Source organism: Macaca mulatta, chromosome 5 (genome assembly GCF_049350105.2).
Source record: "Macaca mulatta isolate MMU2019108-1 chromosome 5, T2T-MMU8v2.0, whole genome shotgun sequence".
In the NCBI taxonomy this organism is placed as follows: domain Eukaryota; kingdom Metazoa; phylum Chordata; class Mammalia; order Primates; family Cercopithecidae; genus Macaca; species Macaca mulatta.
This window is the reverse complement of record NC_133410.1, coordinates 162,206,719-162,223,677: the sequence shown is the minus strand read 5'-3', so window position 1 is coordinate 162,223,677 and position 16,959 is coordinate 162,206,719. Positions and strand designations below refer to the sequence as shown.

The 16,959-nt window shown below is 42.3% G+C and overlaps 1 protein-coding gene across 12 annotated transcripts in view; it reads right to left on the bottom strand.

Moving 5' to 3' along the window:
- TMEM131L (transmembrane 131 like) overlaps positions 1–16,959 on the bottom strand; it is a 170,345-nt gene that overhangs the window by 8,403 nt on the left and 144,983 nt on the right. For 6 of the 12 annotated variants that reach the window (XM_015139364.3, XM_078002376.1, XM_001087466.5 and 3 more), the window contains 6 exons: positions 15,892–16,040; positions 7,889–8,013; positions 6,925–7,091; positions 5,690–5,875; positions 1,899–1,977; positions 598–680 (listed from right to left, as the gene is read on the bottom strand). In XM_015139364.3, coding sequence (XP_014994850.3) covers positions 598–680; positions 1,899–1,977; positions 5,690–5,875; positions 6,925–7,091; positions 7,889–8,013; positions 15,892–16,040 — 789 coding nt within the window. Of the gene's footprint in view, positions 1–597; positions 681–1,898; positions 1,978–2,943; positions 3,145–3,198; positions 3,403–5,689; positions 5,876–6,924; positions 7,092–7,888; positions 8,014–15,891; positions 16,041–16,959 lie in introns of all 12 variants that reach the window. The other 6 variants (XR_013417346.1, XR_013417347.1, XR_013417348.1 and 3 more) reach the window with 2 other exon arrangements.

Below are 16,959 nucleotides of genomic sequence, written 5' to 3'. Positions count from 1 at the left end.
GGAAGGAGCGGTTTCTCTCCCACCCACTCCTATTTCCAGGTGCCCCCGCAACAGCCTTCTCCGCAGGCAGAAGGTCTCAGTCCCGATGCCTGAGCAAGGCGGGTCCCCAAGGCTGCTGAGGCTGAATTAACAGGCTTCTAAGACACAGTGAGTTGGGAAGGAAGGGGAGCAGGCCAGGAGAAGTGGTAAGCAGGTGAGGTGCTGCACCCTCAGCCTAGGCACCCTCCCCAACCAGCCTCCTTCCCTTGGGCCACGCATCTCCCTTCTGTACTCTTCTGTCATCTCTGACTAGGGAAGGGTGAACTAAACGTATCAGGAGTCTGCTGTGAGGGGCCTGGGATGATTCCAGGGCATGGGGCATCTGTGCCTCAGCTGTAGGGAGGGGGTTCAGTATCGATGCACAAGGTCAGCTGGGGCCCCAGTGATGCCCATCCACAGAGCAGGTGCCTTCCTGATGTGTGCACGTGTGGCTTGGAGAAGGGGCTGGTGGAGCAACAGCCCTGTCCCGCCTGCTCTGCCTTCTCAAACTCATCAGCCAGGAATACGGATAGCACAGAACCCTTGGCTGATGTCCGCAACAAGAGGTATGCATCTCACCTTTATCTTCTTCAACACCTGTGGGCCTGGCAGGAAGGGTGGGACAGGAAGGCTCTGCGTATTGTGGGAGACTATTCACAGCCCTGTGGGGAAGACAGCAAAGGAGGAATGACTGATTTTTTTCGGCCTAAGGAAATACTGATATTGTATAACCACGTCTGATTGAGTTTTCACTCAATTGAAGTTTTCCCCGAGAAACAGACAGATATAAAAGATGTAAAGTTACACAGCCAGAAAAGAATTGAGGAATATTAAATTCCCAAGATCCAGCAAAGTCTTGTCATAATCAACAACAAAAAATTAACTAACATAACTATGGTAACCTGTTGTTTTAAATCTACCCGTCAGCAGTTAGCAGCAATTCTTACTCTTTTGTTGACAACCTCCCCCCAATAAACCCAGGCAGAGCTTTCCTGTGCACTAGCCACGTTTCCCTCCTCACAAACTCACCCGCTTAACTGCATCCTCTGTCCTCTCACCATAAGGGAGGCACCTAAGAAACCAAGTTCATTTCTCTCACTGAACTCTCCTCCTTCTTACCCCCCCTCCTTTTCTCTCACTCAATAAAACGTACTTGTTTTGTCCAATGCTGCAGAAATCACCATAGGGCGGAACTGTAAACATGTATCTACCAGGTTCTTGCAACATTTCCTAAATTATTAATGCTTAGTTTTATTTCAAGGCCTAGAAAAGGGTAAATGATTCCCATCTTTATAATAACCACTGCTTCCTCCTTCTACATTCGGAAATAAGGTGTTCTTTTCTGAGACAGGATCTTGCTCTGTTACCCAGGCTACAGTGTAGTGGTGTGATCATAGCTCACTGCAGCCTCGATCTCCTGGGATTAAGTGATCCTCCCACCTTAGCCTCAGAGAGTAGCTGGAAATACAGGCGTGTGCCACTATGCCTAATTTAAAAAAAAAAATACTTTTTAGAGATGGGGTTTCATTATGTTACCCAGACTGGTCTTGAACTCCTGGACTCAAGAGATCCTCCCACCCTGGCCTCCCAAAGTGCTAGGATTACAGGTGTGAACCACCACAGCTGGCCTCAGAAAATTAGGTATTTTCTAACGTGGCTATCTGTCTGAAAAAAACAGCAATACCTGAGACTCTCCCACATGAACTATGTTTACTTGCACCACTCCTGAATTATTAATAAAATCAGATTGTACTTTCCTGCATCTTTAAAAAGTTTTCATATTTTAACCTGCAGAACCAAGTACAAAGAAGAAACACACTAATTGGTAGAAAACACAGTACACAAAACATACTGTAAAAGCTGGAAAACAAAAAACTTACATGGGATTGCAGATGTTATGAGAAAGATTCAAGGAGATGGGAGCTTCAGAAGGAAAATCATGTTGTGAAACACCATCTCCTGCATTAAAAGAAACACATTATCACAAGTTTTAGAAAGTATACTTCAACTGTATATTCGGTATTAAAATGCACAGGTTATTAATATTATTAACACATAATGACTGATTTTTCACTTTAAACTGATATTCACACATTTAGTCATTTAATTTTTAATTAAACATTAAACATGAATCACGGAATTATACTACAATTATGAACATTTAGGTGTATTTCTTTACGATCTCTTTTCGTTGTTGTTTTGTTTTTTTTTTTTTTTGAGACGGAGTCTCATTCTGTTGCCCAGGCTGGAGTGCAATGGTGCGATTTTGGCTCACTGCAACTTCCACCTCCTGGGTTCAACCGAGTCTCCTGCCTCAGCCTCCCGAGTAGCTGGGATTACAGGCATGCACCACTACGCTCAGCTAATTTTTGTATTTTTAATCGAGGTGGGGATTTCGCCATGTTGGCCAGGGTGGTCTTGAATTCCTGACCTCAGATGATCCACCTGCCTCGGCCTCCCGAAGTTCTTTACAATCTCCTTTATGTGTGTGTGTATATGTATAAAATTGGAATCGTATTTCATATATACATTGTCTTTTGTTTTTTTACACCATTTATTACATTGGGGACATTTTCCTGCTATTATATAACCTTCAAACACAACACTGCATACTATGCTACTGTACAGCAATACTTAATAATTTTCATCATTCTACTAATGTAAGCCTTTGCCTCAAGCAAAAGACACACTTGTAGTTTTTCTTAACTAATGTACCCCCTTTTTTTTTTTTTCTGTCAAGACAGTCTCGCTTTGTCACCCAGGCTGGAGTGCAGTGGTGATCTCGGCTCACTGCAACCTCCACCTCCTGCCTCAGCCTCCCAGTAGCCGTGACTACAGGTGCTCATCACCACGCCCAGCTAATATTTGTATTTTTAGTAGAGATGGGGTTTTGCTATGTTGGCCAGCTGGTCTTGAACTCCTGACCTCAAGTGATCTGTCTGCCTCGGCTTCCCAAAGTGCTGGGATGACAGGTATGAGCCACCGTGCCCGGCCTCCATTTTTTAAATCCCACACTGGAATCTTCAGGCTAACCTTCAGTCTTCTGTGGTAGATGCACACGCACAGAACGTATCGGTGGTGTGAACCTTTTCTGGGGGGCCATTAAGACAACAATGTCTGAAAAGGCTGAGTGAGACAAGACAGGGAAAACGCAGAGAACTGCTGAGTGGAATCACATACATGCGGGCACATCCTCTAGGTTTTCATGGCTGCTACTGCACTAGTCTCTCAGACAAGGCTTTCTTTTAAGGTGTCACTGCTGGTGGGAGACAGAAGAAATGGTACAGCTTGCAGGCGGCTGAAGGAAATTCTCTATGGCTTGTGTTCATCGCGTGGAACAGCCCGTGAGGAGAACAGGAGATGAGGCGGGGAGTGCACTGGGATCTGGGGGAAGAAGTCCCACGTTCAAGCCTGTGCTACTGACTGCGTGGTGTCAAAGGATCCAGGCAACCTCTCTGAGGCTGAGTCTTCAGATGACGGTGAGAACTGGGACACCTGCCCTCCCCTTCTCACAGGGTGCGTGGGCATGCGTGAGCATGCTTGACAAATGTAAGGCGCCACACAAACAGGAACTGCACAACCTCACCACGCTTTCTTTTTACTAAGGTTAAAAGTTTACTATGGGCCGGGCGCGGTGGCTCAAGCCTGTAATCCCAGCACTTTGGGAGGCCGAGACGGGCGGATCACGAGGTCAGGAGATCGAGACCATCCTGGCTAACACGGTGAAACCCCGTCTTTACTAAAAAATACAAAAAACTAGCCGGGCGAGGTGGCGGGCGCCTGTAGTCCCAGCTACTCGGGAGGCTGAGGCAGGAGAATGGCGTAAACCCGGGAGGCGGAGCTTGCAGTGAGCTGAGATCCGGCCACTGCGCTCCAGCCTAGGCCACAGAGCGAGACTCCGTCTCAAAAAAAAAAAAAAAAAGTTTACTATGTTGAAAACAACAGTTAAAAGGAATGGAATTACATCTTCACATAGATGTAAAGATAAAAATAACAATGCTGAGTAGGCCGGGCGCGGTGGCTAACACCAATCCCAGCACTTTGGGAGGCCAAGGCAGGCAGATCACTTGAGGCCAGGAGTTAGAGACCAGCCTGGGCAACATGGTGAAACCCCCTCTCTACTAACAGTACAAAAATTAAACGGGCGTAGTGGCACATGCCTGTAACCCCAGCTACTCAGGAGGCTGAGGCACGAAAATCACTTAAACCGAGAGGCTGAGGTTGCAATGAGCCGAGATCCCACCACCGCACTCCAACCTGGGCGACAGAGCGACTCACTCTCAAAATAAATAATTTTTTTTTTTTTTTTTTTTTTTTTTTTTTTTTGAGTCGGAGTCTCGCTCTGTCTCCCAGGCGGAGTCTCGCTCTGTCTCCCAGGCCGGAGTGCAGTGGCCGGATCTCAGCTCACTGCAAGCTCCGCCTCCTGGGTCTACGCCATTCTCCTGCCTCAGCTTCCCGAGTAGCTGGGACTACAGGTGCCCGCCACCTTGCCCGGCTAGTTTTTTGTATTTTTTTGGTAGAGATGGGGTTTCACTCTGTTAGCCAGGATGGTCTCGATCTCCTGACCTCGTGATCCGCCCGTCTCGGCCTCCCAAAGTGCTGGGATTACAGGCTTAAGCCACCGCGCCCGGCCAAAATAAATAATTTTAAAAACCTGAGTGAAAAGAGCAAGAGGCAGAAGGCTATACTGAAGTATGATTTCATTTATGTAAGTTAAAGACTAATAGTCAGTATTTTGTTGATGGATATGAATGTAAAATTTTAAATGGACTAAAAGTACCCAGACCAAATTCATGACAGTAAACAGTGATTCCCTTGGGGAGGGAGAAGTGAACAGATGATTTAAAAAAAAAAAAAGCAAATATGGTAAAAGTAAGAGTTGTTAGTTCTGGGTAACTGAAACACAGATGCTTCTTTGACCTCTCCTACATCATTAACTTTCTCAAACTTTCTCAAAAAGAAGGGACAGCCAATGTTCACAGCAGCATTATTTGAACAAACCAAAAGGTGAAAGTTATCATCCAAGTGTCTGCACATACAATGGAGTATTACCCAGCAATAAAAGGGAGGGAAATGCTGACACATGCTACAATGTTTTTGAGCCTGGAAGACATTATGCTCACTGAAATGATCCAGTCACAAAAAAAAAACCATATTGTGTGATTCCAATTATATAAGATACCCAGAGTAGGCAAATTTATAGACACAGAAAGTAGAAGAGGGGTGAGCAGGGGTTACAGGGAGGGAGCAATGCAGAGTTATTGTTTCATGAGTACAGAGTTTCAGTTTTGCAAGATAAAAAATTCTGGAGATGGACAGTTGTGATGGCTGCACAATGCAATGCACTTAGTGCCATAGAACTCCACATCTAAGAATCATCGCAATGGCAAATGCTGTGTCATTAAGAATGTACAAATGGAAAACTGAATGCAGAAGCTCTATGAACTATTCTAAGACAGACACTAATAAACAGTGATGATTACGATAAGGGTGGAGGGGAAGAAGGAGGGAGGAAAGAAAAAGAAAGTGAGTAAAGTCCAAAGCAAAGGTCAAGGCCACTGTCCCATCTGTCCTCTGCACTCCTGAAGGCAGATCGAGACTGTGTGGACTGGGTACACGGGAGGCAGAGGAAGGGCCACTGAGAGTGCCTGGGGCTCCGCTAAAGACTCACTGGCTGGCATGAAATGCTGGGCATCCACCACGGGCTTCTTATCTCCGTCAGAGCTGCTGGTGCTGCTCCAGCTCCCCCAGCTGCCCCGGCTGGCACGCACGCTGCCCGAGGAGCTCCCACAGTCTGAGCTGGAATCAGAGCAGAACTTGTCCACACACTTCTTCTCAGGTTTCTGGTAGTAACCCTCTGGAGGAAGAGTGACAGCAGTCATGTTTCCCTGAAACAACTGTCAGCCTCATGATTTCTAACAGAAGGAGAGAGGTGACAGGAGGAGGAAGGCCAAGTTCATCTTCAGCAACCTCTGCTCATCTTGCAAGAAAGGAGTTGTTCATGGAAACTAATGGTTGCACTTTGAGAAACAGTAGGGGATGGGCTGTCTACTTTGCCTATAGAAGGAGCAATTAGGGGCTAAGAGGGTCAATGCCAACTATATAAGCATGATCTAATAATGATTCTAGAAATAACAAATAACTTCTATCAAGAAGACTGAGGCTACTCTATTGCACCAGAGATTCATAGGTGATTTTCCCCCTCTCTTTTAATAAGATGTCCACTAAGAGTTTCAAAATATTGATACGTGGGTGGGAAGACTCTTCAGTAAGACCAAAAGCAACACACGTGTGTCAAGGGAATGAAAAAGAGAGGGTGGAGATAGAAACCAGCTAAGTGTGCTGGCCTGTGTCGTGACATGGGGCATGTGTCTGGAGAAAGTGGGTGTTGGTTGGGAGGGTTGCAACCCCCACCACCCCATACCCTACATGTACTGCCCTAGCCCCTACTATCCTGTATCAGACCCCGGACTCAGCACTGGGTGTCCCTCTACCTACCACTCCCAGGGACACTGCCCAGCAGGCCTTGGGTGGGGCAGCAGCCTGGCTCTGCAGAACTGCTGGACTCAGGTATGGGGATAGCACTATCTCACCTGGCTACTCTCCACTTTCACCAAAGGGGACCCGTCTGCAGCAAGCAAGCATCATTCCTTCAGCAATATGCCTGAGGATAGTTACGACTGGCTAGATTGGGGGTGTGAGGGGCAGCACTAGAGGCCTACTGAGACTCAAATGATTCTTAGTTTTCTGGTCTCACCCTGAAAGGTTTCCACTGGGGCTTTAGTTATTAGCTAAGTTGCCTGTAGAGGTAAAATCATTGAAGTGTCATTTCTCTTATTAGATACTTCCTTGAGCAAACAAAAATTTCAACAGAAGCACCATTTGTAGCTCAGTATCATTACATACCTGCCTCTCTCTGGGCAGCAGGCAAACTGCTTGCAATTTCGGCATCTGCTTTACAAACCTCCCTAGTGCTTTCCTGTATACACCAGCTTCTCACATTGATGTCACTGCTCAGCTCAGACCTCTCAAAGTCACTGCACACAAGCTTTAGGTCACTCTGTTCAGGAGGCCTGGAAGAGCCACACACACAAAAAAAACCACATCTGTATTTTATCATGTACACATGCAGACTGCCTTTCCATGACTTATTAGAGGTGAAAATATGAATCTGGGACAATAGGAGTCCTCCTCTCTTTGGGTCTGGTGGAAGAGTATGATGAGCAGAAAGGGATACCAATAAGAAAAAGATTTTGTCAGGGAAATTAAGTGTCTTGAAGAAGCAAGGTTTCCAAAGCAGAGTGCCACACTGCCTGGGTTCTAATTCTGGATCTGCCCCTTACCAGCTTGTCAAACCACATACTGTCTGGGCACCTCACTTCCTGCAGCTGTAAGAACCTACCTTCTGCAGGACTAAAGCCAGGGTGACCTGAGGGGTAACTATTCTGTTTCATTATTATGACCCAGGTAGCGCAGGTGGGTCAGCGGCTGAACAGGGAATAGCAGAGACCTGCCTGTGCCCCGCGGTTTTCTCTAGTTCCTGTTCCACAAATGCCCTGTCTCTCATAAGCAGAATGAAAGTCTCCACACGGAGGGATGGCTTATGCTTTTCCCCTAAAAACTACCAAATCTGTTAGCGTTTTATAAAGGAAAGATACAAAATGGTCACTTTAAGGTATTTTTAACAAAATAGAAACATAATGGGAAAATAATTTTACAAACATATTTTAATCTTAAGATATAAACATCTACACTCTCATATTATCTGTATCTAACATCACCAAAGTAAGTTTAAAAGTTAATAGCCAAATGCAAAACTATAAAGTGAAAAACAGATCAAAATATTAAAGGGATAGTAAGAATTACGCACCTCGAGACTGGAGCAACACCCCTTTTCTTGTTCTTTCTACATGTTCGACTTTTATTCCAATTTAAATTTTGTAAATTTCCATCTCTTTTCTCCTGAAGCTTTTTCTTCCTATAAGGATCTTCTTGCTAAAGACAAAAAAGTAAATGTTTAATGGTTTAAACTAAATATGAATAAAAACATGTTTAAGCATTTGAAGACCGACTCCATCTGAATTCAGAATGTCCCAGTCTGTTGAAAACTGAGAAGTATGTTTCTCAGCCTCAGTTGGAGCCTTTCCCTCTTTTAAATGTCAATCATGGTCTATTAACAGACCCAACGGAAGAGGGATTCCCCTTGCCCTTTCAAATTATGAAGTAGCTCAAGTCTTTAACATCTTCTAATACGTATTATTACTCTTCCTTCCATATGTTGCCCCCTTAAAGTGGATTCACTGTCAGTGGGTAGGTGGTGGTGGGAGCTCACACACTGAGACCCAAGGGCTTAAAAGACACATCTCTTCAGGGTGTTAGGTCCTTTCAGGAGGAAGATGTCTTCTCCAGGCACCTCACAGAGGCAAATCCCCTAGATCCAGAAAAGTCCCCTTCCTATTGACTGAAGGATTCACACTTCATGGAAAGCAAAGATTGGCTCATTTTACCTTCTCTTTCAGAAGGCTGGCCCAGCTAGGAATTGTGAAGTTGAAACATACACTCGACTATCACAAATAACTTGGAAGGAGAAAAAGAAAAGGTTTTAGATAACCTGCAATACCTACAAGTTCTATGTCTGGGATATTCGAACCCTCATGCATCTATTAAAGCGATGTGCATACCACAATAAACAAACACTAGAAGCCAAATGGGATTTTAACTGTATAGGCAGTGGAATTATGACATTTTTTATTTCTCCTTTATACACCTTTGTTTCCCCCAGTAAGTATGTATTAACCTTTTTCTGATTCTGAAGGTATTTTTAAAACCTGACAAGTTAAACATACAAAGCCCTATCCTACAGGACCTTATGCTAACTGTTTAAGTTTGAAGCTAAACAGAAGGACATGCAGACTCAGGATTTAATGTTAAACAGACATGCACTACATTTCTTCATGTATTGTTCCTTGGCATATTTCTAACTTGGAAGGGGGGTTTCCCACCCCCTGTCCACTCAAGGGCCAACAAAGGCTTGTCGACACAGCAAGTACTTGAGCCTATCCATCCCTCCCGGGTCAGGTACAAATAAAAAATCAGTCTCTCAGTGGGGTCTGAGAAAGCGTGAGCTGGTAAGCAGTCACTCTGATACTTGGCTGCCTTTCTCAAATCCACCTGGTTGGAACTGTCTTCCTGTGCAAGCGAAAGGGTGAGTACATTCAGGACTACTGAGAGGCGGGACTCGGTGACCAGAAGCATCAAAGAGTTCTCCGTGAGTATGACAAAGAAAAGGAGAATGCAGGACAAGCTAGATTCAGAGGCGTACGACATATCCCACAAAGAGTGGCAGGGAGCACTGGGAGGTGGCTGAGACAGAACAGGCCAGCAATGGAGGCAGCGGGTGGAACAAGGAGGGAAAGTGAGCCATAGCACACAGCAACAGACTTGTCAAGAAATCTGAGGAAGAGCAAAGCACCACCTGGCTGCTTTCTGGTACAGAGGGTCCCAGACAGAGAAGGGCGGGACTAACCAGGAAACTGAAGAGTCACATGGAGCTGCAATTAGGAGCATATCTTGGAGGCTAAACTGCCTAGTTTCAGCCTTGTGGCTTGATTACCAGCTGTGTAACCTTGGGAAAGTTACTCAGCCTCTCTGCCTCTTAGCCTCTCTGCCTCAGTTTCCTGAGTCATCCTCAAAGCACTGTGTGGCCTCAGTTACCTAGCATCTCATAAGCCATTTACATGAAACTTAGTTATCGTCATCATTATTATTGGGTTATTTGGAGGTTTTTTGGTGGTTTTGTTTTGTTTTGTTTTTACAGACAGGGTCTTGCTGTGTTGCTCAGGCTGGAGTGCAGTGAGACAATCATGGCTCACTGCTGCCTCAACCTCCTAGGCATAAGCAACCGCCTACCTCAGCCTCCGGGGTAGTTGACACTATGGGCAAGTGCCACGATGCCCAGCAGCTTTTTTTTTTTTTTTTTTTCTCCTGCAGAGAAGGGGTCTTGCTGTGTTGCCCAGACTGGTCTTGAACTCCCGGGCTCAGGAGATTCTCCTGCGTCAGCTGAACTACTTGAACTAGTTAAGTTTGCTGAGGTCTCTGATAGAGGTGATGATTTAACAGATGGCAGTGTGGACAAAGATTTCCTAAGCTTTACTAAAAAAGCAAAGGAAGAAATCAAAGAAGAGAAATCACAAACTTACTGCACTAAGCCATTCTTAAAGCCACTGTGTATAAGTAAAATCAAATAAGCAATAACTAAGTTTGCTTAGTTTCTTAGCAAACTAAGAAAAAACTCTGATACACAATATTTGATAGAGTTGATATCTTTAACACAAAAAGTGCTCTTACAGAGAATAAAACATTCAAAAGAAAAATGGGCAAAAGACATGAGATACAAATTCATGAAAGAAATATAAAAGCAAAAAAAAAAAAAACAAGAAGAGCTTGTCCAAAATATTTCATCATAAAATAATGTTTTAGAAAAGGTAAATTATAGACTACCTTGTGGTCTCCTCTTTCCATTTTGGTTTAGAAAACACAAATGTGTTTATGATGCATAAGCACTAGGAAATGGCTGGGGAAGCAGGATCCTGTTCACTGTGTCTGCCTCTGAAGTGTGGAAGCAGAACTAGGTTAGACATTTACCTCTAAATTTCTAGAATTTCTTTTCAGTGGTAGCGTTTTGGATGGACAGTTTTTTTGTGTTTTTCAGCCTTCTACAAAAAATGAAGGAAAATGCTCACCCTTTCCTAGTAAGAAAACCAAAACACGACTGCTCACCTATCACACTGACCGAGATTTTGCAACCAATTGCTGCTGCACAGAGGAGAATGAAAGCAGTATTCTCAGACGTGACATGTGAACAAATGGGTACCAACTTTCTGGAAAGCAATCTGTCAGCACACATAGGAGCTTTACACAGTTGATACCTGTGTTAGTCCATTTTCACGCTGCTGATAAAGACATACCTGAGACTGGGCAATTTACAAAAGAAAGAGGTTTACTGGACTCACAGTTCCACGTGGCTAGGGAGGCCTCACAATCATGGCAGAAGGTGAAAGGCAGGTCTCACATGGCAGCAGACAAGAGAAGAGAGCTTGTGCAGGGAAACTTTCGTTTTTAAAACCATCAGATCTCGTGAGACTTACTATCATGAGAACAGCACAGGAAAGTCCCACCCCCATAATTCAACCACCTCCCATCGGGTTCCTCCCATGACATGTGGGAATTGTAGGAGTTACAATTCAAGATGAGATTTGGGTGGGGACATAGCCAAACCATATCAATACCCTTTCATTCTATTTTTTGACATCTATAACAAAGCCTTATGAGGTGCACAGGTAAGAGGAACAAAATTGCTCATCACAGACCTATTTATGAAAGTAAGAAGTTGGAAACACTCTTAATGTCCAACTGCAGGAGAATGATTTAAATTACGGCACAGTTAAATGATGAAATGTTATGTAACCACTGAAAACAAAGCTCCCCATTTAATTTTTATGGAAAATTTAGTTATAATCTTATGGCAAAGTTACAGACAATAATAATTATCTTAACTATTTTAAGATAATAGTTTTCAAAAATTTGCATAGAAAAGAATACGAAAATGTTAAAAGTGGTTTATTCTGGATAGATCCTTTTCTACTTTATTCTTTATGCTTCTATAATAATTATGAATTACTTTTCTAAGGAAAAAAAATCTGCTTAAAAGAAAATAAAAAGCCAAAGCTAGGGTTAAAATTTAGTTTGTGGATTCCAAACCTGGGCTTCAATCTTCCTTGCCAATAAATCCAGAGGAATGTTCCACATGTATCATATAGACAGATTTATACAATTTTGTAAGCTGCAAAATTAGGCTCTAAGAATGTGCAAGAAAAACAAACACTGGGCACTGCACTTGGGAATGTACTTATTGAGAACGATTTTTGCCAAATGAACAACGAAATGGAAAGTATTAATACACTCACAGGATTTTAAAGACCAGTTCTACAAAACAAGGAGTGAGTCACAGAGACAGGAAAGAAATGACAAACCACTGCCCCCAGATCTGCACCAGAGAATCCGCCTTGGTTGACTTGGTTGGGGACAACCTTGGGCCACGAAGTACAGCCTATGCCATCCACATCCCTCAGACGGGCATGTCTCCTATGAACTGGCTGCCACCATTAGATGCAGATGTCTGTCCTACACAGGTTTACAGACCAAACAAGGAGGGAGGGTCTCATACAACCACTGAGACCGACAGCAAGAACTGCCTTGAGCTCTAGGGACAGAGGTAAACCGCAACACACATGCCCTCAGGGATCTAATGGTAAAGACACACAGAGAAGAAAGTAACTTGAAGAAATTAAGAAAACTGCCATAACCAAGGGCACAACTAAGCCTGGCACAGACCTAGCCAGGAAGATTTCAGTGCTGGGAAGAGAGTCTGAGATAGGCAATGGCACCCACGCATGTGGCAGGTGGAGGCCAGTGGCAGCACCACTCTTCCTTAGTGCCATCTTGGGCTGAGGGGACCCTGGGATAATCCATTCCAGTCTCTCCTCCCAGCACACAAGGCTGTGCATCTGCTGGAGTCAGTGCATGGCAGCATCAGTTTCTATTTCATTGCAGGGCAACAGGTAAGACTCCAAAGCCCATGTCAAAAGGATGTTAGGTTAAACTCCTAACTTCATTCATTCCCTCCTAACCCAAATTCAATGACTATTTCTGCTCCTGAAAGTGTGCCCTACCCTCACCTTTAGGCCTAGCTTTCTGTATACTTGCTATACCTGCACCCTCAGCCAGTCTGCAAATTTAACACTGCCTCCTCCCCAAGGTTTGAACTCGGGGCCCTTGTCTTTTCTCCGTGCACACCTCACAGACTCCATGTCTAACCTCCAAATGGGTAACCCCTAAATCTTAAGCTCCAGGCCTCACTTGCTGCAGAAGCTCTAAGCTCTCCACCTCCCAATGTCTACTACACATCTCACTTCAAAGTTCAGCCATCCCTCTCTGTTGGTAGCGATCAATATTACACCTATCACTTTGAGACTTACTGCTTGTCAATACTTTGTAAGTGTTGCCATTCTAAAGCAATTCTCATATTAACCCATTTAATCCTCACAACTCTTTGAGGTAGGATACAATCATCATCCTCATTTTGCAGAAGGAGAAAAATGCAGTGTTAAGTAACTAACCAAATATTACAGAATGAATACATGATGAACTAGATTCAAATCCAGAAGAAGCCTGGCTGTAAAGTGCAAGCTCTTAACTATGATAACAACATTGCTTTGACAGACATAAAAATGAGCTTATCACCTCCATCAGAATTATCCATTCTAGTCACCCAGGCTTGGAACCTTGGAGCTATCTTTTGTAAACGGTCATGTAAAAAAATGACTCCTCTCCTGTACGCATTTAGTGCTAAGTTCTGATGGTTTTCTCTTCCAAAATGTCTCTTATCTACTTTCCTATCCTTTACTCCTGCTCAAATGTAAACCCTGATTACATCATATCTCCCCGCAGAGTAACAGCCTCTTTGTTAGAAAAGAGCTGGTATCCATTTCTTCCCTGTCCAATTCAATCTCCAAAACATTGAGAATGATCTTCCAATAATGTCTTATATTCACATTCAAAGCATTTACTCAACTACACTGGTTCTATGTAACAGGCATCCTGACAGTCTTTATAAAACTGAATTGAACAATATCCAGTTATTACCTTCAGGAAGACCACAGCCCACAGGTTGCTTTCAGTTTGTGAACCACTGTCCGCTCCCCCCTCCCGCCCCCTACCAACTCAGAAACCTTCAATAGCTCCCCAAAATCTGCAGAAAGGTCCCAAAGCAGCAATCCTCAGGCCAAATCCTCCAAAACAACTTTTTGTTTGGACAAACGTGCTTTTAACAAATTTGATTCTGAAATTCCTTAGCAGGCAACAATTCTTCAGTTCTCTACGGATACCACCACCTTCCTATTGCTTTCACTCAGCCTATGTCACCATTTGTGTTTCCCATCAAGACCTCGGGAAGAAAGTCTGAACTTTCAATCAGCATTCAATGGCCTTCCAACCTAGGAGGACTCTGTCCTCTCCCTCCCATTACTTCCCCAAAGGTAGCTTCTTCCCAGTCAGATGGCTCCCTAACTGCACCGAATTATGCCTCAATGGTTCCTCCACCTGGGGGCTCAGTGCTGCCCACTACCCACCTTCCCTTCTCTGTTCTTCCACATGCTACCTGCACAAGTTTCCACCTCCTCTGGGAGCTTTCCATGGCACCCTGGCCTATACAGACTTTTCAATCTCTGAAATCCCCTCTACTATGAATCTTGGTGTTTGGTTACACAGAAATCTCTTGTCTTTCCAAACAGACTATAAATTCGTGGTTTGGACTGCTTGCAACATACTTATTTTGTATCATTTCTACTTTATTTGAATTAAAAAATTCATGTTTGTTATAAAGTTTTCATAAAAGAGAAGAAAATAAAAAAGGAAAAAGAAGTAATCCAAAATCCCACCACTCAGAAATAACTAGGGTCTCCCATTATTTTGCAAACCTTATTTGTGAGTATTTTTCTATGAGCCTACACACATGAAAGAATAGCAGTACAGATGATGGGAATAATTTATAACACTAGGAATATACATAATTTTTAACTAAAAATGTAAGGGTCAATTTTATATGAATTTAACATAAGAAAAATAAACCAAAGTAGAACCAAGGGAACTGCCAAGTTTCAAATAATTATTTCTTCAATACATGCTATAGTAATTCCTTAAGGATCTCTCTAAGGTTAAGAAAAAGACTATAAAAATATTTTCTTAAGTTATCACCCTTTTAAACTACACGTTTCATGTTTTCATAGTACTGAGAAATACTAAAATTAAAATTTATTTTCACCTACCTCTCAATCCCACCTCCTGGTTTTTGCAGATTATATTATATTTTTACTTGGTTAAAGTTTCAATTTTCCAATCTGTTCTGTGGTTATAATTGCCAAAGTTTTAGTCTTTGCTCTGGATATAAAATAGATTGAAACTTCAACAAGAGACCTTTATTATGCCTTCTTTCATCTGAGTGTTCATTTGTACTTCTATCTTGCTTGGCTAAATTTCATTAACTTGATTTTACAAGAATGGCTTATGATTTCATTTGTGTTTAAGGATGTCTGCCTGTTGCCTTTGTACTTGAGTATTAACTTGGCTGGACACAATATTCTTTGTTTACATTTCCATTCTCTCAATGATACCACTCCACTGTTTCCTGGTGTTAGATGTTCCTATCGAAAAGTCTGAGCTTAAGTTTGTACTTCTTGATTTTCCTGTCTTTGCACAACTCTTTATGTTTGAAGTTCAATTAATGTAACTAAATGCCTATGCCCAGTATGATGTATCAGTTTTTACTGTTGTACACATTGTGCCCCTTTGATCTACAAATTTAGTTCTTCCCTCATATCAGGAAAATTTTCTTCTATTATATCATGAATACTTTTCTCATCTTTTAGACAGAAGATGATAGATACGAGGACAAAGACAGACAAAAAGCAATACAACTCAGCAAGAGTATGCCCTAAAATATGGATATTCAGTAATAACTGGATAGAAGGAATATGTTAGTCAAGTTCTACTCTGCCATCGTTACCTAAGAATTACCCATTTGCTTAAGAATAGATTATCTTCAGAGTAAAAGCTATCTGGTTTCTCTAAAAATTACTGCAGTAACATTTATATAATTAGAAGGTAAATAAAATTTTCTGCACACACACATCAAACTCACCAGTTACTAATATGGATTCAAATGCAGTGAAACATATGAAATATATATATTCACTTAATACTCAGCTCTAAAAATGAGTTTTGTTCTTTTTAATAGGCAAGAAAAAAAATACAGACCTCTACGAAAGTTATGTCCTGTTTCTCAGAACACATGTCTTCTCTAGATGTTTTGTGAATCTTCTTTTCTGAAGAAGGCTTTGTGTCCACCTTCTTCAAAGTTTCACAATGATCTACTTCATTCTTGACAGGTACTTGCTGGTTATTCCCTTTAATAAACAAAAACAATTCAATTTCTAGCTAATAGTTTCCACTCACATTCCCCATGTTCTTTCCTACACCAAACATCTAATTTGACTTCATGAGAGTTAAATTTAGCATTATTTTTAACATCCATGAAGCTCTAGAAATTTATTTTGTTCATAGATGAAAGTATACTAAGAGTTCTACAAAAAGTCTTTAAAAGAGGTCAAGGAAAAAAGGTGGGGGGGGGACACCAATATTCACAGCATCGTTATTCATAATAACCAGAAGGTGGGAAAATGCCAAGTGTCCACTGATGGATAAACGAATAAACAAAATATGGTATATACACACAACAGAATACCATTCAGCGTGACTCATTGCACAACAATGTGAAATACTTAAGACTACTGAACTGCACGATTAAGATGGTCAAGATGGTTTTTTCAAAAAAGGAAAGAAAGTCTGGCACATGCTACAACATGGATGAACCTTGAAGACATCATGCTAAGTGAACTTAGCCAGATACAAAAGGACAAACGTTTTCTGATTCTACCCATGAGGGACCTACAGTAATCAAATTCATAGAGATAGAAAGTAGACTGGTGGTTACCAGGGGTTGGGGAAAGGAGATAATGGGTATTTATTATTTAATGGGTACAGATTTACTGTCCGAGATGATTAAAAGTTCTGGAAATGGAAATGGATATGGATAGTGGTGATGGTTGCACAGCAATGTTAATGTACTTAATGCCACTAAATTCGGTAATTTAAAATGGTTAAAATAAGTTTTATGTAATGTATATTTTATATACACATGTTTTAAGCTGGCAAAGAGGCAGAGAAGGATAAAGACTTGGATTCTGGTCATGACAGCCACTAATTAGTTTTACAGTCAAAGTTAAGTCTCCTAAGCTGCCTGTGCCTTAGTTTCCTTATTCATAA